Raw genomic sequence first — 27212 nt, forward strand, 5'->3', positions numbered from 1 at the left:
CTAAATGACTCGACTCGACACGAGTCACCAAATTTAATGACTCGTTACAACACTACTCACACTGTATTTAAGCAACAAACCTTAGAGGCTTCAAGTTCCATGAGGTACTTTGATGGGAGGGCCATTAAATGAGGGCGCTCTTTAAATCTTACAAAGTCATCAAAAATATTTCTGTCCCCAAAATTTGCCCTGTGAAGGATCTTAAAAAGCTTATTTTTCCTATCCCACGAAACGGAAATGTAACACGGTATTGCCTAGTATGTGTTACAGCTTGTCAACTCATCGATACTCTCTACGGTGCTTGCAAAATATCGGTTTCTGTCCTTGTGTTACTGTCTTTTACACTGGATCACTGGTAGACCTACATTATACCAAACTGAATCGAAACAATTCTGTATCTTCAGGTCAAAGGCATAAACGTTCACGGGTCTGCAGCAAAACTTTTCGTCGAGCTAAAATTTAGGCGAACTGAAGACGGCGTCGTAAGCAACATTGTGATGTATGGCCATTGGGGGCGCCCTTGAGTGTTTTGTTCGGAGCCGACGATATGCATGCATGTCGTCTGTATTTTCACTTTATTTTCACCACGAAGCTGTCTTTGAACGTTTGATAAGCAATGCCAGAAATGGAACTTGGGATTTTTTTCTGTTCCATCTTAGTACTTTTTGGAGTACAAGGTAAGATGGGTATTCAGTAATTCTAATGGTTTCATCGCGTCAGCCTAGGCCTATAACGCGCTACCTACCCGGTACGTCATTCATGTGCACCTACATTCGGCATGTTGGGGGGGGGGTGCTCTGGAGGCCGCACCCACCGTTCGAGCAGCGAATGTGCAGGGCAATTATAGAACAATGACAAAATTACCCTGGCTTCGACAAATCAGGAAAAACACAAGTTTCTCTGATGATGTCCAGAGATAGGCCTAACTCCTAAAAAAAAGGAAAGAGTTCCATATACTGACATTGACAATACCTGCATGTAATGCCCTGTGCAATGTACAAACTTTTGAGACTTGTCTGAAAAAACTGTTTTCTACAGAAATTTTTTGAAGTTTCTCACCTTAAGGCTTAATTTCACTTTTTGGGATATGTTATCACTTTCTGACAGCTTTCATAACCTTTTAACATGTTTCAGGGAAAATTACTAATTAGTGCTGTTCATGATTATAGAACTCTTACCCTAAAAAATGTCATGAAACCAATTTTCATTGTGATGATTGATGCCTACACTTCATGTAAAATGTATATAAAGCAATTTGGAGGGCTTTATCACATGTGCCAAGCAGGCATTACATTACATTACATTACATGGGATAAGATGGCCAACAAGCCATGTACATACATGTACATATGTTGTCCTGTGTTTTCAGAAATACATACAGTGCATTAGGGGTACTGGTAGTCTTGCTGGTAGCTCTTCTACACATGGTAATGTGAAGTGAGTTACTTACATGTACATGTACATCCTTGTTCCATGTTCACATTCAGTGTTGAACAAGTGCATGTAACTGTTTGATATTCAGCGTTGACAGTATGACATTCAGCAAGCGCTCAGGATGCACACCCTTAGCAAAGACCTTGCCGGCATTCTGGTTGCAACCGCAATGATGGAGTTCGTTTCTGACAAGATATAAGGAAGTTGCCTTAAATTTACCTGACTTCATGTACATGTAGCTGTATGGCATGATTCATATGTGAAATCTGTGTATATGTACATCTGTGGAAGAATCCATGCAGCTTAGGCATTTTTTGCATGCTTCGTACAAGTACCCCCCAAATAAACCTGTTTGACATTCTCATTGCATCATGGGATAGCATGGCAAACAAGTCATGCATTTAATGCATGAGCCTGTCGTTGGAATAAACCAGTCAAAAATCAATATTTCTTCGAAATATTTCTCAAGTATCTGCTCATCAGTGTCGGAGATGGATGCATACATGTAGGCTTACTGTACAAGAAACATTTTCAAAATACATGTAACAAACGTTAAAACAGGGTTGTTGATTTTTTTAATTTAAATCAGATTTTTTTATTTTCATAAAAATTTGAGACAAGTTGGCTCAACTGTCTATTCAAAAGCAAGCAAATTACCTGCTTGTGTAATAGTTTTCTTTTATTTATTTCTTTGTGGCAAAATTAAACAAATTTGGATTTAAATTAAGAAATTTAAATCAATTAATTTAATAAAATTCATAAACTACCATGTCTTAGCCGTAATGAAATGCATGCAGTAAAACACCCATCAGTACATGTACCCTCACAGAAGACACTTCCTTCAGAGACAAGTACATGCACATCAGGACTAATGCTCATACATGTACACCAAGGATAGAGTGCATACCAGGTTTTAAACCGAACTCTTTTAGTTTTGACAAAAGTAGAGTTCACAAGAATTTTTGTACATGCATCAAATGACTAATGAGTGAGAAACATGCCATGCATTTATTTTGCATGCTACGTGTACACGTGTACTTGTACAAAATGCTGGTATTTTACCTTGCTCTATGTGCAAAAAGCTGCCTCATTTTGTTTGTGATCCAGCTCCACAGAGCAATGACTTAGGCTTGATTAAAGATCACATTATTAAGGGCAACATTAAGGACTAACGTTTCTTATCTCAATAAAATACATGTATACTTGTAGAGATGTACATGTAAAAGGTTGATGTACACTGATATTTTACCATATTAAACCATCATGGAGGAAGGACACAGAAGGAGTTTGAACTGCCCGGGCTATAACTTCTGACCAATTAGCGCAAGCTTTCTGTCATGCCTGGTGTTTCCATAGCCAGAGCACAGCGAATGCTTGCTACACACCGCCTGTTTCACAACCATAAGCCCCCTTTGTACCCTATGATCATTGCTGCAATGTTTCACTGGTAATCTGTATCCTTAAAACGTTGTACACTGCAGTATAGGAAGTTGAATATTCATGCCATTGGTGGTGCTTGGTATGACCTGAAAACCACATCAAATTTAATGCTTGCTCAGTTGCTTGTATTAGGCTGTGTACCCTTAGTGTTCATGCACAGTCATTGCCCTGATGGACCGCTTTCTTCTGGAGTTTTGGGAATGAATAGCCAAGTTGTTTATAAGATATTATGTTTTATTTGAATCATTATTATTATGGCATTTATACAAATAGGTATTCCATAAATCTCTTGAGCACTCTGTGTGATGAAATAGCACATTTTGTTTGTCATGAACTTACATGTAACTGTCCAGTGATGGTCAACATGTTGGCCAGTCTTAGCCAAATTTGTAGAAAGACTTTGAAAACTGATGTTTTGGAAAGACAAAATAAAATTACAAACATTGTATGGATAAGAGAACCGCACATCAAAGTAAAAAGGTTATTCTTCATTATTATGCTTCATTTCTCCCCTCACTTGTTCTTTTGGGCTGCGGTTTCTAGCTGACTGGAAGCCAGGCCTGTGCCCAGCTGTGAGAAGTGACCGAGCTGGAACATGCAAACATGTCTGTACAACTGACTTTGATTGCCATGGTAACCAGAAATGCTGCAAAAATGTCTGTGGGACTGCTTGCCAGCGGCCAGTGATTGTTGGGGAATTGGAAGAGGATGCACCGTACCGGTACCTCCAAACTGTTGGTCCCAGCGACCCGCAAAGAAAGACAACATGTATGTGTCAAATGTGGATTTTTGTTTGCTGTTAGAGTTAAAACTTTTCACCTCTGCCTGCCCCAATTTCTACATGTTGCAACTTTGAAGTTGACATGTGCAGACATGTACATGTTCATCCTCACAGACTAGTGTAAGTGGCATAAGAACTGTATTACCACATCATGGCTGAGATGATGCAAAAGGCATTCACATTTCTCCAGCCTGCTAGTCTGTTTATGTTAAATCGGCACCGGTCGTTCTCACGAAGTGACACTAATGTCCAAAAAGGAATTTGTGAGGATTTCCGTTTTTTTCAGTATTCTCTTTTACAAGTATCGTGCTTGACCATTTTGACATGCTCCTACAAACAAAACATTGTTCATGTCATAGTTACATTAATGTTGCCAGGGGGAAAAACATCTTGAAAACAGCATTTGCATTTTCACGAAGAGACGCAAAAGTTCTTTGAGCATGGACTGTACCAAACGTATTGCAAGGAAACGGCTGAAAAGTAGGTCAACTTGGATTTTCTTTTTCACAAAGTGACATTAGCATTGTTACATGTGCATTCACAGTTGTGTGCTTGTAAAGACACGAACACCTTCCCTGTGATTATTATACATTGAACAGAAGGACATTCATGTACAAAAACATAATTTTTGTTTTCATGAAGTGATGCTCACCTTTGCTAATTATTTTTTGCTAATTAAACCTTGTTTTTGCACTAATTACTTGGGTTAAGTAAACGATTAGACATCAAAGAATCATTTAAGGAATTTTTGTTACATGATATTTTCACAAAATACTTATTTTGGTAGTTTTACAAAGGATAATCTTCCCTGGCGATTATTTCGAAAACCTGTTTTCCTCAAAATCCACATTAACATCACTTGGTGGTGACTGTGACAAATGTGCATGCACGATGTATGAATATTTTGGGAAAGACCTATATGTTGGATCGTAAAATAAAGTGCAAGACAAGACACCACAACTCACTTGAAGCATTCGAAATTAAACTCTGGCATTTTCCTCCCAAAACTTAATATTACAGTGTACATGTTCATGTATGTAACTGTATGTGCAGGTAGTGTAATGAATTTATCTCTTATCAACATTTATTTCATTGTTTCACAAGTGCCACATGAAGAACTTTGTCCGCAGCCAGTAGAAGACAATTCAGCGCCGCTGTGTGTCGACCCACCACCCTGTAAGATCGACCAGGACTGTGCCATCTTTGAGAATTGTTGCTTCACTGGATGCAGTTTCATGTGTGTTGCTCCAAAGGGGCTTACAGGTAATGTGGCTGGAATGTACATTTCTGTACGTATATGTATGTACAGTATGTTAGTCCCTCTTGAGTGTGGCCTTATCCTAGTGTTTTATACCTCTTATGGGGCCCTGGGAAATGTTTGGATTCTAGATGCTCTGCCGTACAATCTGAGGCATTTCCTGGCCACTTTCTTCAAATCAAATTTGCTTGTGTTTAGAACTTACCTGCAGTGGTGTATCCAGCGGTTGGAGGGAGACAAGTCGCCCCCACAGAGTTTTTTTTTACAAATAATATTTAATAATAAAAGAAAGTAATTGGTATAATTACATGTAGGACCTACATGCATAAATGTTAGCACCAAAACCCTTAGAAAACAACACCACAAAATAAAAGCAAAGATGTCCAGACTGTGGGTAAGACTTTTGGTATTTTTCTCATCATGTCCAATGAGTCGAAGCCGTATTCCCTTTTGAATTTGCCCCCCCCCCCGCCAAAGACTGGATACGCAACTGCTGACATGTAACATAAAGGCAAGATCTTGAAAGGGAGGGGGTTTGGTCATCAAAAGTAGATTTTTCCTCAGAGGCACTTTTTTGATTAGGTGCCGGTGTATCCTAAGAAAAAAGGGGCCCTCAAGTGTTATGGGAACATACTGTGTGTGTGTGTGATTTAGGTAAACTGGTTCTCAATGTGACAGAGTGAAAATGATATTACATGTACTGGGGAGACTGGAAACAGTCCAGAGTTTTGTGCATACCTGCAATTAATATTTTTATGTGAACGTATCTAGATTTGTTTGATTGTAAATGTTACTTTACTAACGCTGAATATTAATGCTGACAGACTCTTCATGTTCATTCCACTGAGTGCGGTAAACTTCTTTATACATGTACTTCTGTAACAGATGTACTGCCAAGGCAGTTGAGTATGGGGAAAATTTAGTGGCAGAAAAAAGTACACGGCAGCAAAACTTCAGGAGGACGGCATCATATGTTGGCTGGGCAGTCCACCCTGCTAAGCCCCTCATTTGGAATACTGACAGTACTTGTCACTTTGTCAGACTTTGATGATGCATTGTGTGAAAGACACATTAGTCATCGATCCTCCAACAAATACATGTACAGTATAATTAAGCTTACGTGTAGAGCCAATGATTTTACGTTTCCAAAATGGGTATTTTCCCTTTTGCAAAATTAAAAAATTCGAATTCAAAATTCAAATTCTGTTTAATACCTTCGTAAGCATGAGAGCAAGTTTTAAACTATGCATAGACACCATTTGCTCAACCATACCCCCCCAAAAAAAAAACGAAAGAAAAGAAAAGAAACAAATATTGTTTGGAAATACTCTGCAGTGTTTCCAACTTTTTTTATAATTTCTGTAGTGAAAATTTTTTTAAAAATCCACACAAAAAATGCGGCATCTCCACCCCTTGATTTCCCACCAGTACACGATCGCCCTTGGGCGCGATCATCAAAAACTTCTTACGATTAATCAATGGACAATTCATGTGCCACTCCTTGTGTATAAAATCAGATTACATGTACATGTATCATGAAGCCACCGAATAGGTCTTGCATGTGACAATTGTTCATCACAATATGTTATTATTAGATATGACTCCACATTTTTATTTGGTAGTAGTGCGACAAATTTCAGAAAGTTAACATTAAATCGGAGCCTTATTTTTGTCATGTTTGTGACAGAAAACTTCACTCTTCATCAAACACTGCTGAGGGTTCATAATGATACACCAAGCTTACTAGGTTTCATTTAATTCGAGAAAAACGTAATTCTGTTTTGCTACCACTGTTTCGTCGTTTTGCCATATGCTACTAGCCTTGTCTCAACGCGTCTGTGCAAATTTACAGACTGGATTCCCCACATGTGCAATAATCATATGTGTGAGTATGAACTTGTTTGCCCCTTGATTTCATTGCTAGTATGGTGCACATGTGAACGGCCAGTGTGTGTGCCGTACTGTGCCACTGTGTACTGTGCCGGCTACAAATTTTCTTTTCCAGGTGGGTGAGTCAAAAGGTATGAATTATTCATAAGACCTACTGCTGAACTAAACTCCAGTGACCCATCATACAGTATACTGCCGGCTGCCACTGAACGCATGGAGTTCACGCATGCGATAACGCTTGCAAGTATCGGTACCAGCGCGGATGACCCAATCATGTGGCGGAGTGGTGCAATTTAGCATGTTTCCAGCATTATTTGTTCATTAAAAGCAAGCATTTTAAAAGGGTTTGGTAGGAATTTATTTCTAGTACTTTGCTGAAAGTTTTCTTCACTTTTTAAGCCATTCTTAGTGGGAAATTTTGCAAGTTCTGTTTCAAGCAGTGGATTCTGTTTCAAAGTGTTGATTCTGTGAATTCCATCCATTTTCCGCAATTTTAGAAAATCATTGGCTCTATACTATACTACATGTACTGTCCCAAACTATTTGTACATAGATATAGGGTAAGAAAATCATTGGCTCTATACTATACTACATGTACTGTCCCAAACTATTTGTAAATAGATATAGGGTAAGAAAATCATTGGCTCTATACTATACTACATGCACTGTCCCAAACTATTTGTAAATAGATATAGGGTAAGAAAATCATTGGCTCTATACTATACTACATGTACTGTCCCAAACTATTTGTAAATAGATATAGGGTATGAAAATCATTGGCTCTATACTATACTACATGTACTGTCCCAAACTATTTGTAAATAGATATAGGGTATGAAAATCATTGGCTCTATACTATACTACATGTACTGTCCCAAACTATTTGTAAATAGATATAGGGTAAGAAAATCATTGGCTCTATACTATACTACATGCACTGTCCCAAACTATTTGTAAATAGATATAGGGTAAGAAAATCATTGGCTCTATACTATACTACATGCACTGTCCCAAACTATTGTAAATAGATATAGGGTAAGAAAATGATTGATTTTGTTTGTTACTAGGATAAATTTGTACTTAAAACCATTGAAAAGAACAATAATGCCAAACTATTTACCCAAGCCTGAAAAGTTGTGAAACGTGAGTGCACATACACACACCAAGCAATACCATACCATACTTTAGAAGTACATGTATGTGTAAATGCTTTTAGAAGTGATTGTACATGTATATAAAACGTCCATTTTAGTTTGGTCTCCAGTCTGGTGTGTTTGATCATGGAGAAATGTGTTTTATTTCTCCATGGTTTGATGTATACCATCTTATTGTGTAGAGTGATAGAGGCAGAAATGATTCATTTGACAGTGGCCCATGAACATGGATATCAGAAAAATCACAATGTCGAAACGACAAAGTTTACAAATCACAATTGTGGTGATTTCGGTTTGGGTTATTATGAGCTTCAAAAGCCCAGCCGGTCTTAAACAAACTGGCCAAGCACATACATGTATTCAACCATAATTACACATACATGTATTAAGTCCCCTGTATCTTTGGTACATTTTCTCTCCAGCCCTGTCAAACTCTTCACAAGTACATGTACTATAAGGTAGCATTGTACATGTATATGTCCTTTGACTGATATTTTATCCATCCCTGAGGTTGCAAATCTGACCTTGATTGATACTAGAATCCCTGATACCTTACCAAAATTGTGGCTTCCTAGGTCCATCTCTTGATTTTGTTAGTATTTCCTGTATGTTTTTTGGGGGCGGAGGGGAGGGGAGATTCCATACTCTCTGAAATCACACCTGTTGTTGATCCTAATTAATTCTGTTTGTCACAGCATGCGATCACAATGGCAAGATTTACCAGACTGGGGAAGATTACCTAGCATCTGATGGGTGTAACACATGGTGAGTTCACAGGGAAGCTTCAGGACCAGTCACAGAGGGTTTGTTCAAATTTGGAAAGTATTTGTTCAGGTTTTTCCCAGTGTTGTAGTTTTGTCCACTCAGACCATCCTACAACCAGACACAAGACCAATCATAAGTAACGTGAACAGTAACGGAACATTTTCTGTTGCACTTCATTTGAATACATGTAGCTTGTGATTTGAATTCAGACCGGAGGTCTTGTGTTGGTCTTATGATGGTCGCATGGGGTCTGTGATAAAAGAGGTCTTAACTACAATACTGAAGGGATCACGAAGGGTATCAGCCCTCTCATTTGACTATGTCCCAACCCTCTCTGGTCCTTCCTCCTTGAAATTCTGGTATGAACACTTCATTCCTATTACTGGTATGGGAATTACTGGTTTTTAATGGCTGTGTAAGTGATGGAATTTTCCCATTAAAGCATGCTAGGTAAGGCAGAACTAAGGCGTGCCATTCCAGCACCACCATCTTGCCTCTACATGTACATGTACATTCCAGCACCACCATCTTGCTTTACATGCACATGTGTAATATGACTACTGATCAAAACAATGATTTCCTTTTGTTGTTTTACGTGCAGCTATTGTTCAAATGGTTTCTTCAGCTGCACTGAGAAATACTGTGATTTTGGTGAGATCATTCATATCAATCCAGCATCTCTACCTGATAGTGCATGTGCTCGTACATGTATTACTTTGTCCATTTAAGCCCTCCCCATTGCTAACTGATTGTGATCAATTTTGATGAATTTTGTTAAATACATGTACAGGTAGTTAGTATCTAATTGTGCTGTTCATTACATGATTTGACTAGCCCAAAACATCTGATGAAGTTTGACATTGTGGGATCTTTGCATGATTACAAATGGACACCCGGATGCATGAAATAGAAGACAGGTGCACTTATTGACAGGTGCGTCATTTCAAGTGCAAAGGGCTCATACTCTGCTATAACTGCATGCATAACCGTAGAGATACATACGTGTATACATGTATGTAGTAGCATTGCAAATCTTTTCTTACAGGCTGTCAAACACTCCGTGTGCTGCATACACACTCACAGTTGTCTTTGAGAGAGTTATGATCATATGTTTTGTTGTAGATCCTGCTATTGACAAGACCCGGATTCTGACCCTTAGCCTCATTGCCCTGGGAGTTGTGTGCCTCGTGGGATGTGTGCTGTCATTGGCCAAGGTTAGTTGCTCATTTCAGTAATCCTGTAATGTCAGACCCTGTAACTTAAATACAGAACCATGTAAAGTTTTGCCCTTTTAACGGAGTCTTTTTAAAGGTTTACTCCACAAAAGCTGGCCCTTGGCGGTCACTTGTCTAAGATTTGTATGACATTGCTGACTGCATCATCATTTTTGTTTTTACACTTGGGGCTAATTTTGTGGAGTGATCTTTGCTACATGTACAATGCCCAGCCGTGGCATATGGATTAGCTTCAGTGACCTGTGTATGTGGACAAACACAGACAAAATGGCTAATTAGCACACAACATCCCTGCACGTTTATACATCATCCTGCATGAAGTGGGGAAGAATGATTTGTTCAAGTGTCATGCATTTAAAGACTCTGAATAGGATTTGCAAGATCTCAAAAACGGGACTGTTGAATCATCTTGAAATTCCTTAGTGTAAAGTAAATACACGTACATACATGTAATAGTATAATAGAGTTAGACAATCTGCAAAAATCCTACCGCCAGGAATGTTGTCATTTTCTAGAAAAGAGAAATTGTATAATTATTTCCAAAGATTGTCCGGACATATGATCTGTGGAAAGTACAATTTGTTCAAATACCACGACCATTAATTTTGGGCGCAACGAAACTGTGTGAAGCATTCACCTGTTACAAGAGTCTACACTAACGGTAATATGCAAACTGCCAATGCGCCTTCAGTATGCCTCAACTCATTATTAACTAATAAAACAGATACATATAACCATAACCAAAAGCCTAAACGATAATTTGAGCTACCGGTAGTTTGAAATTAGAGTTTCTTTATGAAACTGCGGAAATTTACCTTACGTGAATATACATGTATCATCGCTGTATCACCCCTTAAGATAATGGTATGGTCTAAATTGATCATGGCTGCTCCTTTGGAGCTCCATAGTGATGTCCAGTTTTCTCAAACAAACTTTCTAATTTCGAGACATTTAGCTTTCTGTTTTTTCAATTACAGTAAATCTTATGCCCAAAATGCAAGGATAGTTGCCACATTTGTTGATTTACAAAATGTTTATGATGAGTACTGACATTGTGTGGACGGTTTTTGACCAACGTAACAGGCTACATGTGAAGAGTGAATAGTGTGGTCGATAGTGCATGTGTAATGTACCAGTGCGAGGTAGGCCTAGGCCCTAGTGCAGTGACAGTGGTGACTATAGTTCACTGCACAATGACACGGTATTCATTTTACAAATTCTCAGCTTTGCATTGTTAAATACGGAAAACAATCTTGAAGGTAAATTTGCCAACCACTGTTACTGCACAAAGCCATAGAAAAATGCATTTCGACCTCGCCCTGTTCACTTTACATGTCCATGGCACTCAGAAACATCCAGTGGCTCATTGATTTTTGCGAGACAAATTACACAAGCTGGGCTTTCAGTGTTAAAAATGAACAGCATTCTTCTTGATTTCCCTCAAAGCAATGAACTCAAAAAATGAAACGTGTCCTAAAGTAAATCACAAACCCCAAAATACATGTAAGCAAATTTTGACACACTGCCTTTAATGTCAAAAAAGCACAGATATTAAAGTTTAAATTGACTCATGATAAAAACAGACTGCATACTTTGAACTTCTTTGTTTCCTTCCTGTTCTTACAGCACCAACTTGCCAAGAGAACTTCCTCATCAGTCAAGAATGTGAACAAAAAAACCGCTGTCAATGTGAGTGCAGTTCTCATGCATTCTCTCTTGTCTCTGGTAACTGGTCAGTCTTTTGTTCAGTCCTTGGTATTCCTGCGAGCTTAGTCTACGGGAGAGTGTTACAGTGTATATTATGGGAACATTGGGAAATGTAGTGCACTGTCCTTGGTTGTATGGTAACGTGTGATTGAACATACACAGTCCAACACGATTAACATGAGCACGCTTGAGATGAGATCGCGCTTAAGACGAACGTATTTCTTCAGTCCTGTTCAAAATGTACACATTCCTGTGAGAGAAAACTTACTTAATAGGAGCTACCGGTATGCTAAGACGAGAACATGGAGCACTTTTGCTCAACCGGCAGTGTCAAAATCCATTGTCCGTGGCATTTTTTATACAAGTACAATTGAAAAGCGTCTTCAAAAGCTTTATCCCAGTAAGTAATTCCTGATGGAGTGCGTGTAGTTCTCCAAAAATGCTAATCTGCTCGGCAATTTGCGCTGCGGTTTGGCCAACGATGACTTGGTGACTCTGTTCCTTGTGCCGTTAGAGGGAGCTTTATTCTAGACGATAATACGTGTTGCAATGTCACGGCATCAAAGGAGTTTTGATCACAGTTGGTCTGGTCCGAAAGAGATGTTTTTTTTAATTAAGCCGAACATGAACAATTATTGGTGAACCTGACTTGAAAAATAGATCCTCTCCCGCCAATTACAAACCAACGGAGATTCCCCAATTTCAGTGCCCTCTTACGTCCGGTTCTTATATGAAATGGTTCTCAAGTTAATTAAACCTTTACTTACGTGTAATTTCAATGTCGGGTACCAGTTTCATAGGAATGCTTTACCGGGCCTCCCCGCGTGTGCACCGCGCCAGGCGGCCGGCAACTTATTACAACCTCTGTTCTCTGCTGTTGTGTCAAACTAGTAGGCGTATTCGAAATCATTGTTTTGTTCATTCGAATCACATTTATTAATATGATTTACAAGTAAAACTTATTAACAAGTTAAAGGCTGTACATCAAATACCAATCCACTGCATAATACTGTATCGTACAGTACATGTAGGCCTGCAGTACATGTACATTGCTGTAGTGTATAACAATGCTAGCTGGTGCATGACGCCAGGCTTGCGCTTTATGAATGGGACAAGTGTCAACATGTATATAACACAAGGTTTACTGTAAGACAAGGTTTTTTGGAGAGTCCCTTCGAGCTCGTATTAAGCGTGTTCGACTGTATCCACATTGGTTCACGGGGACAATTGGTTCCCCTGTTGGGCTATGGTCCATCATGATTTGAGAGCCCAGTAATAATCCCATGGGAACCCCCAGCAAACAGTTCATGTATGAACAACTGCAGGACAGTGGAAGATCCATGATCAGTGATGTTAATGGGCATGTACTCATTAACAGAGAGTTTAATGGAAGACTGGACCATTTCTAGCTGAAGAGTGTAAATTAAGCTTCAACTTTGTGTGAAATTGCCTCTAAGTAAAAAAACGGATCCACTAGCGGGACGCTCAGAAATACCGTGAAGTGCACTGGACCTCATCAGCCTTCTCCCCCTCCCCTCCCCCCGAAAAAGAAAATGAATTCGGCTGAAATTGATTCCAGGTGTTTTGGTTTAATGAGCACAGTTCCCCCAATCCCTTTTGAAAATAATTATAGGTACCTCTAACCGTCTACCTCAAATTACACAACCATTTTCACTACTTTACATTCTGTACATGCAGAAAGTGAATAATTAGACAATGGAATATATTTGTGTGTTGTATAATAGGCCAGCTGTCATAAGAGTTGGTAGAACTACCATAATGATAAATAGTTGATATTTTAGGTGATAGGACTGCCATACTGATATCTAGCAGCCTCTTTTTCTTCATAGATGACTCATGAGCTTGAGTTTTTGGATCCACTCCCCACCAAGGTGTAAAGAGGATCATGGGTATTCCAGGCTAGATTCCTGGAGAGCTGTAGGCCTGCTCTACGGACTAAGCTGCGGACCACGACATTTATCACAAGTATGGCCTCTGTGAAATCTACAGCATGTACATGTTTTTACAATTAACCCAGATATTGATAACAATTTTGAAATACATTTTTAACCATTCACCCTGAAAGCTGAGCCAGTTGTGCAGGAAGCTGAAATAGTTAAATATGCAAATTTACTATATGCCTGCAACCAGGTAAAAATGTGAATGATATACAGAGAAATATGAATGTTTTACAAATTTTTTTAATGAAATATATATGCGCGTGACGTTATGTGAACTGATATCAATACTGTTTCGGTGACACTGGATTTTTCTTGGAATATTACAGTTCTATATTGGCTCCCAGCCTTTTTTTTATAAATTTGCCAAAGCAATAGGGGAAATCGTCACAAATAAAGAGCCATGGGGGTGAGGGGATGTATAACCCAACATCCCCTGGAATCTCCACCCTTGATTTGAATATATGTGTGATAAAGCTTAGAAAATGGAAAGAAGTCTGTTAAGTGATGATTAAATTCTGTGGGATCCTTGGATTTCATTTTACACCTCAAACTGAGAGAGGAGATGAGATGGATGTGACTCTTCACATTGAGCAGAAGTAGCCCCTTCATCGGTTGAGTGTTTATTGTATTGGTAGTGAGCGACTGCAAGGCATGCATTTCATAGGCAGCCGTTAACCAGCAAAGTGCAGTTCATACCAAAGGAGCCTCTAATGCAAGGAAAATGGCTCCCTCTCTTGTTCCCTCTCGGGGCCTACATCCCCAAATGCCCAGAATGACTTAATTTCAAAATTCAACATCAAAGTTAAGGATTTAATAGGCTACGTTGTGTCTCGGAAGTGCAATACATTCTGCATTTGCAGTGATCTGTGTTTGTTTGTTCTAAGAGAATTTCTCACATGTATTGCAGTAGGTGTATTGTTTTTCACAAAGGAACAGTGCAATTGTTCATCATTTGTTACTGAATTTGTAGAGTGCAATATGGACTGGCTAGAAATATTTAGCATGGTCTGTTGGCATGGATCTCCCAATCCGGATTAAGGATTCAATTATGCTTGAAGATAATATCAGGCTCTCTGTTATGTGATCTTTGACATTTGACCAATGTACTTTTTAAACCTTTTCAGCTTTTGATATCAATATGAAATATGTATATCAGCTTGAACCATGATTTTGACATATCAGCATATTTAAAGAAGTCGGTCTGTATATTGGAGGAGTTTTGTCATATTTGTCAAGATAATTGATAAAGGCCAGTATTGCTTAGTGTAGTGGTTAACCAGGTATGTTTTGACTGGACCATATGATGGCTTCCAAATTACATGTATCGTTTGGTGTGGACTGCCAAACACTGAAAGAAAGTTTGATGATATCTACAGAAGATTCTCTACAGTGATAATGGATTAACTCCAGTACTTTCCATTGTTAAATTGAATTTAATACTGACATTTCTCATTACTCGCCTTTTCAGAAGTTATGTGAAAATATTTATGTATTATGCTACCGTGTCAAACGGATACATGTTCCTGAATAAATATCTGGACTTTGAACACTTCATACTCAACTGATGAGTCAAATGTGTTTCAGTTTGCAGTGTTTGATGTGAAACTGGAATCTTAGTTGAGGGTAGTGTCATTATTTGCACTCAAAGGAATCCTCCCATATCAATGACTTCCTGTGTGCAAAAAAATATGTGACCTGTTCCCATTCAATCCAAATACAGAAACGGAACTGAATTTTGTGTATTTTGAGTTCTCCAGTTAATTCGACTTCCCATGTACATGAACTCCTCATTTTTTATTCTGTGCCTCTTTGTCCACCGGTTTTGCAGAACAAAATATCCTAAATGTAACCTACATTCTGCTTTGAGGATGCAATGTAGATCAGGGGGAATGGTGAAAACAGGCTGATCTACCAACTGTCATTAGTATGCGAGGTTTATGCCGCGAAAAATGAGCATGCAGGTAGCATTAGCAACATTCTGTACAAATATCATTTGGCTGCTACCCCCTCAGTCAAAAAGTGGGGGGGATGTATCTCTACTCCATTCCTTTGAGAAAGAAATTATGTTGGACAGCTGTAGAATCCTTCACAGAAGCTCTTATAAGCAGATACATGTACATGATGACCTCTGCCAAAAAGGTGCTCACATGGTCAATCCATAAAAAGCAAAGCTATTACCTTCCCACTCCTAATTGCAAGTGTGCATGGATTTTTTACTCTTCACGAAACTATTTCATCCCCAAGTTCAAATTTTTGAATGAATGCCGAGGTTCATTTACCATTGCAAATTGAAGGGAACATTCTGAGGATTTCACTTGTTTGGACAGCAAGCACATTTGCTTCCTCTTGCCATCCGATTGAAAACTGGGTTAGGTTCACATTTTGAAGCCTGCCTTCACTTTCAAAGAATATACTGTGAAGTGAATTTTATCTCATTGCATTTCGGTGTTTCCTGTGGCATTTTCTGCTAGATTGTTTTTCAGCATGACCAAATTGCAGAACCTGGAAATTTTAGGTACTTGTATTTTCATCTATTCATGTGCTCATTGATGGACTTGTACAAGTTGTATCTGCCCGCTCAACCTGATCCTTTCACCAATTTCCAAGTCACATTTCCGCTGCAGTTCTATTTCTCCCTTCCCCAACCCTTTTTATAGTCTTAGGACCTCAAAAGTTGAGCACCAGCCCTTGTTAGACACAAAAAAGTATAAAATTGTGTTACACATCGGTTTTTGATAGGCTGATTAGGGTGCAATGGGAATCCATTTTAGTTCATTCAAACATGTTTCGAGATCTTCATGTGTAGCATGGACAGTTTCAAAATATTTTTTCCACTGTTGGGTTGAGTGTCAATTGTAAAGTTACTTGTGGAAGGGGTTTGGAAGAAAACAAGACCATTTCAATTCATTTATACTAGTTCATTTCATTTATGAGCAATATTGCTCATTTCCAATAGACTAGTTATGTCAGACATTTTCCCTCAAATCAGCTGATTTCTGTTTTGGAGTGTCTGTTTTGCAGAGTTTAGAATTTCCTGTTTTTCTGACTTGTTGGTTGCATGTTTGAATTTTGTATACTGTCCAAAGAAGGAAATGAAATGTAAAGCGGTTGAGGAAGCAACGTTGCAGGAAGTGCAGTAGTTACAACCTCATCATGGGGAAGTACCAGGACAAAAAGCATGCAAAATACATTATAGGCTGTATCTGGCAACAGGAAAGCCATGACTTCCATTGATGCAATCTACCACTATTTATTGTATACACCATCTTGTTTCACATGATTTTGTTACTGTAACATAAACCACTCACACCAGGATATCAGGAAATGGGAGACAGTTCATGGACTGTGTCCAGTAATGAGACACTGGAGCACAGTTGGTGTGGATAGCTCTTGGCAAGTCGCTAGTTATGGTAAGCATTGCCAAACTCCGACATGTACAGCCCTACATGAGTACAATCTCTCTTTCAACACATAACATGCCTGTAGAAATGGTGAAAAAGGCTGAAGACCAACCTCTGAGTTGGGCACAACATTTGTGAGTCTTATTGGTGAGCAAACATGTACACGTAAATTGCCAGATTGCATTAATTTTTCCTGTGCGTGTCCAGGGGACCTCCATCCATTTAGACCATAGATTAAAAGGACTGTGCCCAGCACTACCCATCCAACACGGTTATTTACATGCAATAAGCGTAATACTAAAAATTAGTGTCTACTGCAACTGTGTGATTTTGTTTTGCCTTCGTGGATTGGAGGGTAGAAGAGGCAATAGTCACAATGGAAGGACAGTTTATGATGCTTTTGTTTATATGCGCTAGCCACTACTTGATTTAGTAATGATGGATTTGAGCTGAGGTGACAAGTGGGAATTGGTGCTATTTTGTTAACTAAACGACAAACCTTTCAACTCATTCAATAGCAGCAATTTTGCTAGCCAGGCTGCAATTTCAACGTGGATGTGATTCAACATGGATCCATCTGTCTGATACAGTTCCAAGTCCAGATATCCTCATCAACTGGTAACAAACAAACCCAAATGCACTGCAGCAATTCACAATCAGTGACTGTTCAACCATTTTATTACTTCACCTTTCCATATGTACGGTACAAGTGTTAAGACTGTGGAGTCGACAGCATTTGGCAAAATCACAATACAAATGTACACCCATGAACTTTGTCACATTGGTTTGGAGTACAAGCACTGGGTATAAAGCTAATCACAGCTACAGCAGTTATCTGGTTACGTATTTCCTCTCTGGACCTATATGGGCCAAGTTTAAGGGAATTTACTATGGCAACTTAAACCATTTATATCAAACAAGATGGTCATTTCTACAACATGACAACATCATTCAATACTGAAAACTGAATTCCAGAAAACTGTTCTTCCTTTTTTCAGTTCTAAAGGGCAGTTCTCAATAGGTGTACATGTAGTTTCCATCATATATTGGTAAATATACTGTGCATATAAATGCAATGTAAATTGACATGTACATGTACCAATCAGGAAGTAAAACAATGTGTCCATACAAGTACCTGCAGTGTGTTTTATTGCGTATACAGTACATGTAGAAGCAAGTCATGTTTCAATGGCATCCATTTTACAATGTGGTGTATATACATACAGGCACTACATGTACACGTACACAAAAATGCAATTCATGATGCATACTATTCAATTTCAATGCAATTTTACCTGCTTGTGTCTTCATGTACGTAGTTGGTCGGTTATGGTGACTGGCCAGGACCAATGACGCACAGTAAATGTACATAAGAAGAGGTTAACCCATGACTATACTGTACTCCATTAACCACAGATGGCAACATCTACATGTATGTGTATAATCACGTTCAGTGAGCCTGGTGCTAGTACACTAACACTGCCTATATTTCAAAGTTGAAAATTGCTTCATAAAATTCTATGGCTAGAATTCTTCAACTGCATGTAAATACCCTGTTGGCCATGAGCGGAAGCACCCCCTCATCTTTTGAAAAGAACCATGCGGGAGGGGGACCGTTCATTCTGTTGGTAGCGATGCAAAAGCAACGCCTGCATTTCATAGTAAAATGTATATGTTTTGAATTTGATCTTGTGGTGTATGCATTCATGTCTGTGCATGGATGGGTCCAGTAGACTGCCAAATGCATCACTGTTTGCATACCAGTACATGTACATGTATGTATGACGTGGAGTGTAGTGTACACACGTAGCCTGGGAGTCTAGGGATATTCAAACACAATGTACATGTACATGCAGGGTGTACTCATCTCCTACAAAACACTACTGTGTGTTACCGATTTTGGCCAAGGAGCATCAGGACTGTTTACTGCAGTGACGTGTCATATACTGTCCAAATAATATACAATGTATCTTTTTTAATTTTGGAAGTAAGGAGCAACTAAAAAATGGTACATGTAAAATCCTGCACTGTAAAATGACACACACAGGTATACACTATGAGAGTGGAAATCAATTAACACATTTGGCAATAAACTAATTAGATTAAAATACATGCACCCTACTTGGACAGGAATGTGAACGTGTAGTGCGGCCAACTGGATCCATGAAGTTCTTCACATGTTCAATATGCACAGAGTAGAGAACACCTGTACCCATAACAGTGCAATGAGTAGGACTGTACAGTATGTGATTGATGTACATGAACAATTCATTTATACATGTACCAGACAGGTATTTCAACCAAATGTCACATGGCATAGAATAATATTGTCGTTAGTCAATGGCAGAAGGCACTTTACCATGCTGCTGTGGTACATGTATGTCGGACCATGGTCTGACCTAAGCTTTTGAACACCTCACTAGTAGTAGTGCAATACATGTACATGTATTATACATGAGCCCACAGCAGCACTTTGCCTTGTAGGACGGTGAAACTGCCAGCGATGTCAAAGCAGGACAATTCCAGCCTTCTACAAGTACAACGGCTACTTGTACTATGTGCACATGCACTGCACTGGATGCAGACTCCGGCCTCGTGTACAGCGTACACAGTGGTACATCTAGGGACATGTACATGTACCTACCATGCATTCATAGAAGTCATGCTCCATCTATAGTACCTGCATACATACATGTACAATGTGCATTCAAATGATAACTTACATTGCATGCTCAACAAACATGAAGACCATATGCCACTTGATGTTGATCTGCATACCCTGTATGTACAAAGTAACCAGCACAAGGTCATACAGTATATCAAGTTCCATTTAGACCTAACAGTACTGTACCTAATTAAGTGGATAACTTCAAATGGCATCAAAGCATGGTGTAATGTCACATTTTGTAAATGGTGCAGTTACATGTACATATACATGTATGCTTTGAACAGATAAAAGAGTTTCAAAACTAATTTTATTGTACATTTTGTGTACATTAATGTTAACCCCTTCGCGCCGGGAATTTCTTCCCGAAAGCTGACTCCAAGAATTCCAGCCTCACTTGGCTACGAAGGCCACCTGCCAAACTGCAAATTCTCGGTTACGTGGTCCTGCGTGCTCTGCACGCTTTGAATTACACGGTGAAAAGGCTGATTGTTCGGTGGCATGCGGCTCTATTCAAGCTTCCACATTCCCGTTGCCTCTTTTCAAAGTGGGGACTATTGTAAAGCTGGTGATTATGATGCAAATTCGGTCTTTTCATTTCTTGGCAACACACAAAGGCCAATCACCATATATACAAGAGCCAGGGTCTGCCTTCTGTCACGGTGTTCGCTCGAGCGTGGGCCGAGAATAATAGCTGAAAAGCGGGCTGAGGATCTCAATTTTACGGCGCGTCCCGGCGCGAAGGGGTTAATGATTAAATTGGAAAAATAACATGTCCAGACACAAACTCATGCATTCACTAAAAGATAAAAAAAACTCTAAATCCAATGTACCCTTGCTCTTTTACAACCTCCAACAAGACTTCTGCATTTGCACATACATGGACATGTACATTATATCAACCTACACACATGTACTGGTAGATCCATTACTTGCCAGTACAGCAATGCCTGCCAAATTACTGCAAGAAAATGACTACCCAGTACATCATACACGTACATGTATGTAACATGGGCTTCAGAGCAAGGGTTACTGGAGCAAAGGCTACTGAACAAGGCTAAGGAGCACAGACTATACAAGCAAGGGCTACTGGAGCAAAGGCTACTGAACAAGGCTAAGGAGCACAGACTATACAAGCAAGGGCTACTGGAGCAAAGGCTATTTAACAAGGCTAAGGAGCACAGACTATACACGCAAGGGCTACTGGAGCAAAGGCTACAGAACTACATGTGCAAGCAGGCCAAGGAGCACAGCCCACAGAGCAAGGGTTAACAATCCACAATTTAGACATCAAACTGAAAACACTTTCTTACAATCACCCCATTTCCACTCACACTTCTCTGAGTGTACTGCATTTCTTAACAAATCCCCAAATCCAAGCAGATTACCGTGTTTAATGAAATGGACATAATATATATACAATGCATTGGAGTACAAAGTAGAAATGTAGTACTTTTGGAGCCTATTACTAACTACTCATTTTACTTACCATAAATTGTAATATTGAAAAAAAATTCAGGTCCAATACAGTTTCTTCAGACAATATTACATGTTCATTTACATTATGCTGCTTAACTCCAATGAAATTTGTTGTTCTTATCATCAACAAATAAGGAAATTTATGCATGAAAATGTTTAAAGGTCAGAAGAACTCAGGTTAAGATACTGAAAATCTTATAATGCAAATAACATCTTCCGTTTAACAAGCACACAAGGTTCGGCTATTTGAAATACAAGGAAAAAAATGGATATAAGCCCTGACATGGAAAAACCGTCTTCTTAAACGTCTGATGCATACACACACTTTGGCTATAATTTTGATTATAACGAAACATCTTAATTAACACTGCAATAAAACCTCTTACATAATGTATATAAAGAAATCACTTGACAAGAGTTGGCTGCTTACAAGCAGACACATGTACGAGTGTATTGCCCAGGTCACCAAATCACATACATTAATCAAGCTAAATATCCTGTACTTTTTTTCCTGCACGGATTACATGAAAGTCCTAGCACTATTTTATAGTTATCTACCATATAACCACATGCATTTACTCAGTGAGTATTGATAGCATATTTGGAAATCTTAACTTTTAAACACATTACTGAAAGTTGCCTACGCTTCCTGCTTTTCACTTTTCGCATTTGGAGTGCTTGTTTCAAATACATGTACATGACACTCAATATCAATTGACATAGCAGACACGATGTAGCTTACAGCCTGGAAGCCATTACATATATTCTAAACACGCTGCTGTACATGTCGACATACATGTATTCTTAACTTTTTATTTGCATTCACTAAAACATTTGTGAAGGTGCATGTACTTACATGTACATGGGTATGTGTACTGCTTCACATCCTGTTTTAGCCATATTCTAATGCCAAGAGGTTTTTACCAAGCATGCATTTATTGTACTTGTGTTTTGTTATATTTTTATTTACACTGGACAGAGTTTCCTGAATCAAGAACTTAGCAGACTGAAAAAATGAAATCAAGACAGAATAGAGAATCCACTGGAGCGTTTGCCATCCAGGACTCTCCTTCAGGATCTACAGAATGATCTGAAGTGTAATCTGGCATTTGTGCGTCAATGATCCCACAAAGGGAGGTCCAAGCTGTACGGGGATTTACATGTCAGTGGTATTTCCAGTGAGGAAATGAACATTACATTGTATGTAATGCAGCATGGACCACAGAGTACACGTGTATATGTGGTTTGACTCATTTGGTTTCGTTTCGCATCATACATGTATTCACACGCAAAAATGCAATCAGAATTCCTTTGCTTTCGAATGTGATCAGTGAGGTTTGCTGTTTAGAGAACCTTTTGAAAACAAATGTGGGCAGCACCACATGTACTGTACATGCTTTGCAAAGTACATGTACATAAACATGTACACCAAGCTTTTCCATGACATACATGTATTCTTGTACTTGTGTAACATGTACACACTCGGCTTGACTGTGGGTCTAAGAGTGCATGTCTAGTGCAAAGCGGCGTTTAGATGGAGGGACCAGGTGTCTAGGCAGGGCCTCTGGGATATCATGCCCATCCAGCTTGATGCTAATAAGATGCTGGGCCAGTGCAAACTCCTCAGAATCCAGCATGCCATCACGGTCTACATCAGAAAGCTTCCATATGCGGCCCAGGACTGTATTGGGCAGCTTGGACTTCACCATCTGCTCTTTGGCCTTCGTGCCAGAGAGCTTCCCGTCCGTTGGACCGAGTGAATCAAAGAGCCTGTCGTATATGTCCTTCTTCTCGGACACCACCCACTCATTCAGCTCCCCTTTGCCATAATCAGCCCCCTCGCCAGACCCTGCCCCAAACGGGGTCTCATTGCCAACAAATGCTCCCCCGCGTATCGGGCCCATGCCATCACTGGGCTTCTGAGCTTCCTCCTGGGGCACCATCTGCATGAGACGTGTCATGTCGCCCTGCAGCATCTGGTCCAGCTTCTCGATCATCTTGGGCTTGAGCTGGTGGAACTTGGTAAAGTCCATGTCAGCCAGGACTTCCTTCATGCGCTTCATGGGAGGGAAGTCACCTGCAGATATATTGTAGGACCGCTCGATCTCTTTGTAGACATCTGCCAGGTTGTTGATCAGTTGCTGTTTCTTGGATTCCTTGCCAAACATGGAGGGCATATCACGACGCAGAGTGCTGATGATATAAGCATGCACCTGTTCATGAAGAAATCACACCAAAGACTTCAGACAAATGCGGATAAATATTAACAAGCACACGTGAAACTACATCAACTCAGTATATGCAGATTTGTTGATACATGTACTGAACTGATCAAAATATCTGAGATTCCTAACCGGCTCAGGAGAATAATGCTGATAATGCCTGAGCCCCAGGTCAGGCCTTAGTTGCATCCATTCTCCTAAGCCGGTCTTAAATCCACATTAAGACTGACTAAGCACTAACATGTACTTATTCCATTTGTTAATGGCAACCCAAAGTTTAATTAATCAAATGACAACATGCTCTTATGCAAGTAGCCTATCTACCGGTATGTGTACACGTGTAGATGTTCAGCGTGAAGTCTGTCCCTTTTTCCTAGTCCCCACAGTCAGCATAATCACATTGTGCAAAAGTGCAGATCAACATGCAGCAAAAAAAAATGAAAAAAGCCATGGACCTCTTGGTACAAAATTTGAGAAAGAATTCCACATACATGTACATTTATGGATCTGCTTGACACTCTGTGTCCAAACCTCATGAGACTAGTCTAAAAACATATTTTCTAATATTAATGTTTTTACAGCTGAATTTGACTGTTAACATGGTTAAGGACATGTTATTGCTTTAAAATGGCTATTACTGTTGGTCACTGCAGGGAAAAATTACTGGCATCCAATGGTGATACATATACGGGAAAATCTGCTGAGAGAAGCAATCAACACATGATACATGTAAGAATTTAAAGAATATTGACATTATCCGAAAATCAACAGAATGAAACATTTCTGCAGGTTTCCAAAAGTTTGAACGATCAAAGATTTAATCAGTACATTCATGACAACATTACTCCTTTTCCAAGGCAATAACTGGCAGTACTGACATGAGTTTGCCTCTGTACTGGCTTAACTGAACATGTGCAATGTGCAAATGTTCTGGGATGGGAAGAAATTCTACCATGAGAAATCTGTCTGGTCCCCTGCTTTTGACATTGTCATCGTAAGCTCAAATTTGAAAGATGGAATTCAGACTTGGTGTAGTTTCAGATATGTTTCCTTCAAAAACAAAAATAATAAAAAATCCTCCACAGCCACAGAACACAAAGATAAAAGCGAAACTTCCCACAATTTGAGCTTAAATTGATTTGAAATATTAAAGAAAATGCTAGGTAATGAAAACCTCACTACTGACTGCTCTGGAGATTAAAACGGCCATCTCCAATGGTTAACAGGTGCATGTGCTCAACAACTAAGCTACCGGGTATCGGCCTAAAGAGGGAAGTTAGTAATTTTGCCAGTATACATGTACATGTATAAGCCCTATTATTAGTTATTATTAGTTATTTCTGGTAATGACACCAAAGATTCCTCAACAGCACCCTTGGCTCTGTACACATAGCGCACAAGCCTGAAGAGACCTGTGGAAAGGAGACAGTGAGGAGCAGTTGAAGTTTTAGAGGTGGGAGGAAAACCCCAGAGGAATATTCTGGGTAAAACCCACGGAATCAGATAAGGACTGAAAATCCAAACCACGAGTGGGCCAAGCTGGGAATCGAACCAGAGGTGGAAGGTGAGGCAAAAACCACTATGCCAACCTGACTCTCCTAGTATCTGCCCTATCAGTTCAATGCCAAGCAGGCTAGACTGATACTATATGTAACAGGACGTCGTACAACCACAACAAAGTAAAATTTAGACTTTGATAAAGCGGTACCTTTGCCAGCCTGGCTCTCTTGATGAGATCATTCAGCTTACGCAGGGCAGCATTTCTTGGTAAGCTTTGGATGTCCCTGAACAAGTCCAACTCCTCAGCTTCAAACAGCTTCCTGTTCATGTCAAAGTGGAGTGGCTTGTCCCAAAAGGAGCCAATGTACACACGGGAGACCTCCGGTGTGTTAATGACCTTGCCCAGAGACCACATGAGGGCTCCATACACCCTCATCAACTGCTGGTGGTCTACCATGTCCGACTTATTCAGGACGATGCGGATTTTGTCATCATTGCCTCTTAGGGCCTCGATACACCGGCGAAACTCATCAGAGATGTCCAGCTTGTGGGCATCAAAGAGCAGGATGATTCGGTCGGCACGCTCTGCAAACCACTCCAGGACGCCCACAAAGTTGTACCCACGGTCTACTCGTTGTTTCTCTCCCGAGAGAATACCCGGGGTGTCAATGATTGTGATACTATCAAGAACTGGGCTCGGTGTGAGTGAGCACTGGAAACGATTCAAGAAGGCGTTGCCAAATTTACCAAGTGCTCTGTACTGGCGTTTGGGATCGACCACCAGAGCGTTTCCAGGGATAACGGAGTCTGAGTCCCCACTTTCAATGGCCATAAATCTGTCGGTGGTAGGCTCAGGACCCACGCGCATTCCAGGGAACTCTTTCTCAAGTAAATACCTGATGAATGTCGTCTTCCCGGTCGAGTACTGGCCTACAAGGAGGATCAGCGGTTTGGCCAGGAAGTCGGCCTCATCCATGGGCGGTGAGTGGAAGTCATGGAATTTATAGTGTTCCTCCAACGGACAGATGGTCGACTTGTACAACTCCTGCAAACCCTCTACCACCGACTTATAGGTGTGGGGCTGCTTTCGACGGTTTTCGTCCTTATTCAGCCAAGAAAACATTTTGAAGTTGGGCTATATCGCATTAACAGTAATGCGACTTCACGCAGCGTTCTATTACCAGAAAGTACACACGTCCACGCCTTCCAGATCCTCCGCGTAACGCACAATGGTCAATGTAATGTGTATGTGAAGAACTTCGTGTACGTGTGACATTGACACGCTATCGCTAGTGCTAAAGGAGACTGGTAGACGGCTTCGTCCAGATTCTACAAACGAACCTCAGCACAGGGACAGGTCGGGTGCTAGATTCAAGGATGACATCATTGTCAGCAAAACGCATGCGCTCCACATGTTGGCTGAGGGCGTTCTACCGGCACAAAAGAAGCTCGGAAAAACTATTCGGAATAATCTTAACACAAAACTTAATCGCAGAAAAATTGTCAGCACGTGATGAGTCATGTTCTCAGAATTTTGCGGCACGGTAAAAAGAACATTGAGAACATAGACCTCCCTCTCTGTCCGAACGTCGACAAGGTTCACTTTTCAAACACACTACATCTTTTCAAACAGCGCAGTTCAACTCGGTTCTCAAACACTTTGAATTGTTCAACTTTAGTTTAACACAACGTATTTCAACCTTAACATAGTGCCAGCTGTCAGCACGTACGTGAACGAAGTGAGAACTTCCAAGTGGGTCACGGTGAGCACGTTTACGCACAAGAATGACAAAACTAAGAAGCAAGACTTCCACAAACGGGTCACGACGGTTTGAAATTACAACGGTTTGGTGTTTATCTGTCAGTTAAGTTTACTGTAATAGGCCCACCCGACTTTGAAAAAATATTTTTAGAGCATCAAATGACATTATTTGAAACAATCCTTTTATTATTTTGTTTTTATTTGATTGCATAAAGACAAGGTAGCTTCAGTTAGGTAACAGACATATTGACAGCCTCCGTGCCATGTTGTCAATTACATCTAGTCAGTGTTCTCAGTATTGCGTTGAATTATCTTTGGGCCGGGTTGCCCAAGCATGGAATCTCTCATCTGGCCTTTAATACTAGTCCCGGCCTTCGATATATGATACCAGTATACATGCGGCCGGCCTCGGGCTGAAGAGCAGGGATTCAACTGCATCAGAAGTTTTGCAAATACTACTTACCGTGGTGGAGGATTCAAGGATTTCATCGGACAGCCCGGGGGGGGGGGCAGATCGCAGAAATTGTTAGGTTTAAGAACAGCCCCTTTCAATCTACT

At 40.0% G+C, this 27212-nt stretch overlaps 2 protein-coding genes across 5 annotated transcripts; one reads left to right on the forward strand and one right to left on the reverse strand.

The window, feature by feature from the left end:
• Window positions 1-425: 425 nt before the first annotated feature.
• Window positions 426-15186, forward strand: LOC110978202 (WAP four-disulfide core domain protein 2-like). Of its 4 annotated transcripts, none has more exons than XM_022232999.2 (8): window positions 458-677; window positions 3418-3642; window positions 4760-4918; window positions 8653-8722; window positions 9324-9373; window positions 9845-9936; window positions 11584-11646; window positions 13515-15186. In XM_022232999.2, the coding sequence occupies exons 1-8, from the start codon at window positions 617-619 to the stop codon at window positions 13560-13562; spliced, it is 768 nt and encodes a 255-aa protein (XP_022088691.2). In that variant the 5' UTR covers window positions 458-616; the 3' UTR covers window positions 13563-15186. The 4 variants fall into 4 exon arrangements, with proteins under 4 accessions (XP_022088693.2, XP_022088691.2, XP_022088692.2 ...); XM_022233000.2 differs by lacking the exon at window positions 458-677 and adding an exon at window positions 4033-4135 and having other exon boundaries at window positions 3504-3642; XM_022233001.2 differs by lacking the exon at window positions 3418-3642 and having other exon boundaries at window positions 426-677.
• Window positions 15187-17675: 2489 nt separating this feature from the next.
• LOC110978194 (EH domain-containing protein 1-like) lies at window positions 17676-26189 on the reverse strand. Its single transcript, XM_022232983.2, has 2 exons — window positions 25101-26189; window positions 17676-23383 (listed from the first exon to the last, which is right to left on the reverse strand). The coding sequence occupies exons 1-2, from the start codon at window positions 26013-26015 to the stop codon at window positions 22670-22672; spliced, it is 1629 nt and encodes a 542-aa protein (XP_022088675.1). The 5' UTR covers window positions 26016-26189; the 3' UTR covers window positions 17676-22669.
• Window positions 26190-27212: the final 1023 nt, after the last annotated feature.

Source organism: Acanthaster planci, linkage group LG01 (assembly GCF_054643075.1).
Source record: "Acanthaster planci isolate LZ-2023a linkage group LG01, COTS_SCS, whole genome shotgun sequence".
Classification (NCBI taxonomy): Eukaryota; Metazoa; Echinodermata; class Asteroidea; order Valvatida; family Acanthasteridae; genus Acanthaster; species Acanthaster planci.

Bases quoted from the DNA above. Each gene is read 5' to 3' on its own strand.
- LOC110978194 (XM_022232983.2), bottom strand. From the start codon at position 26,015: ATGTTTTCTTGGCTGAATAAGGACGAAAACCGTCGAAAGCAGCCCCAC. The intron at 23,384-25,100 runs GTACCGCTTTAT...CTTCATGAACAG, and splicing joins AGAGAGCCAGGCTGGCAAAG to GTGCATGCTTATATCATCAG.
- LOC110978202 (XM_022232999.2), top strand. From the start codon at position 617: ATGCCAGAAATGGAACTTGGGATTTTTTTCTGTTCCATCTTAGTACTT. The intron at 678-3,417 runs GTAAGATGGGTA...TGCGGTTTCTAG, and splicing joins AGTACTTTTTGGAGTACAAG to CTGACTGGAAGCCAGGCCTG. The intron at 11,647-13,514 runs GTGAGTGCAGTT...TTTTCTTCATAG, and splicing joins ACAAAAAAACCGCTGTCAAT to ATGACTCATGAGCTTGAGTT.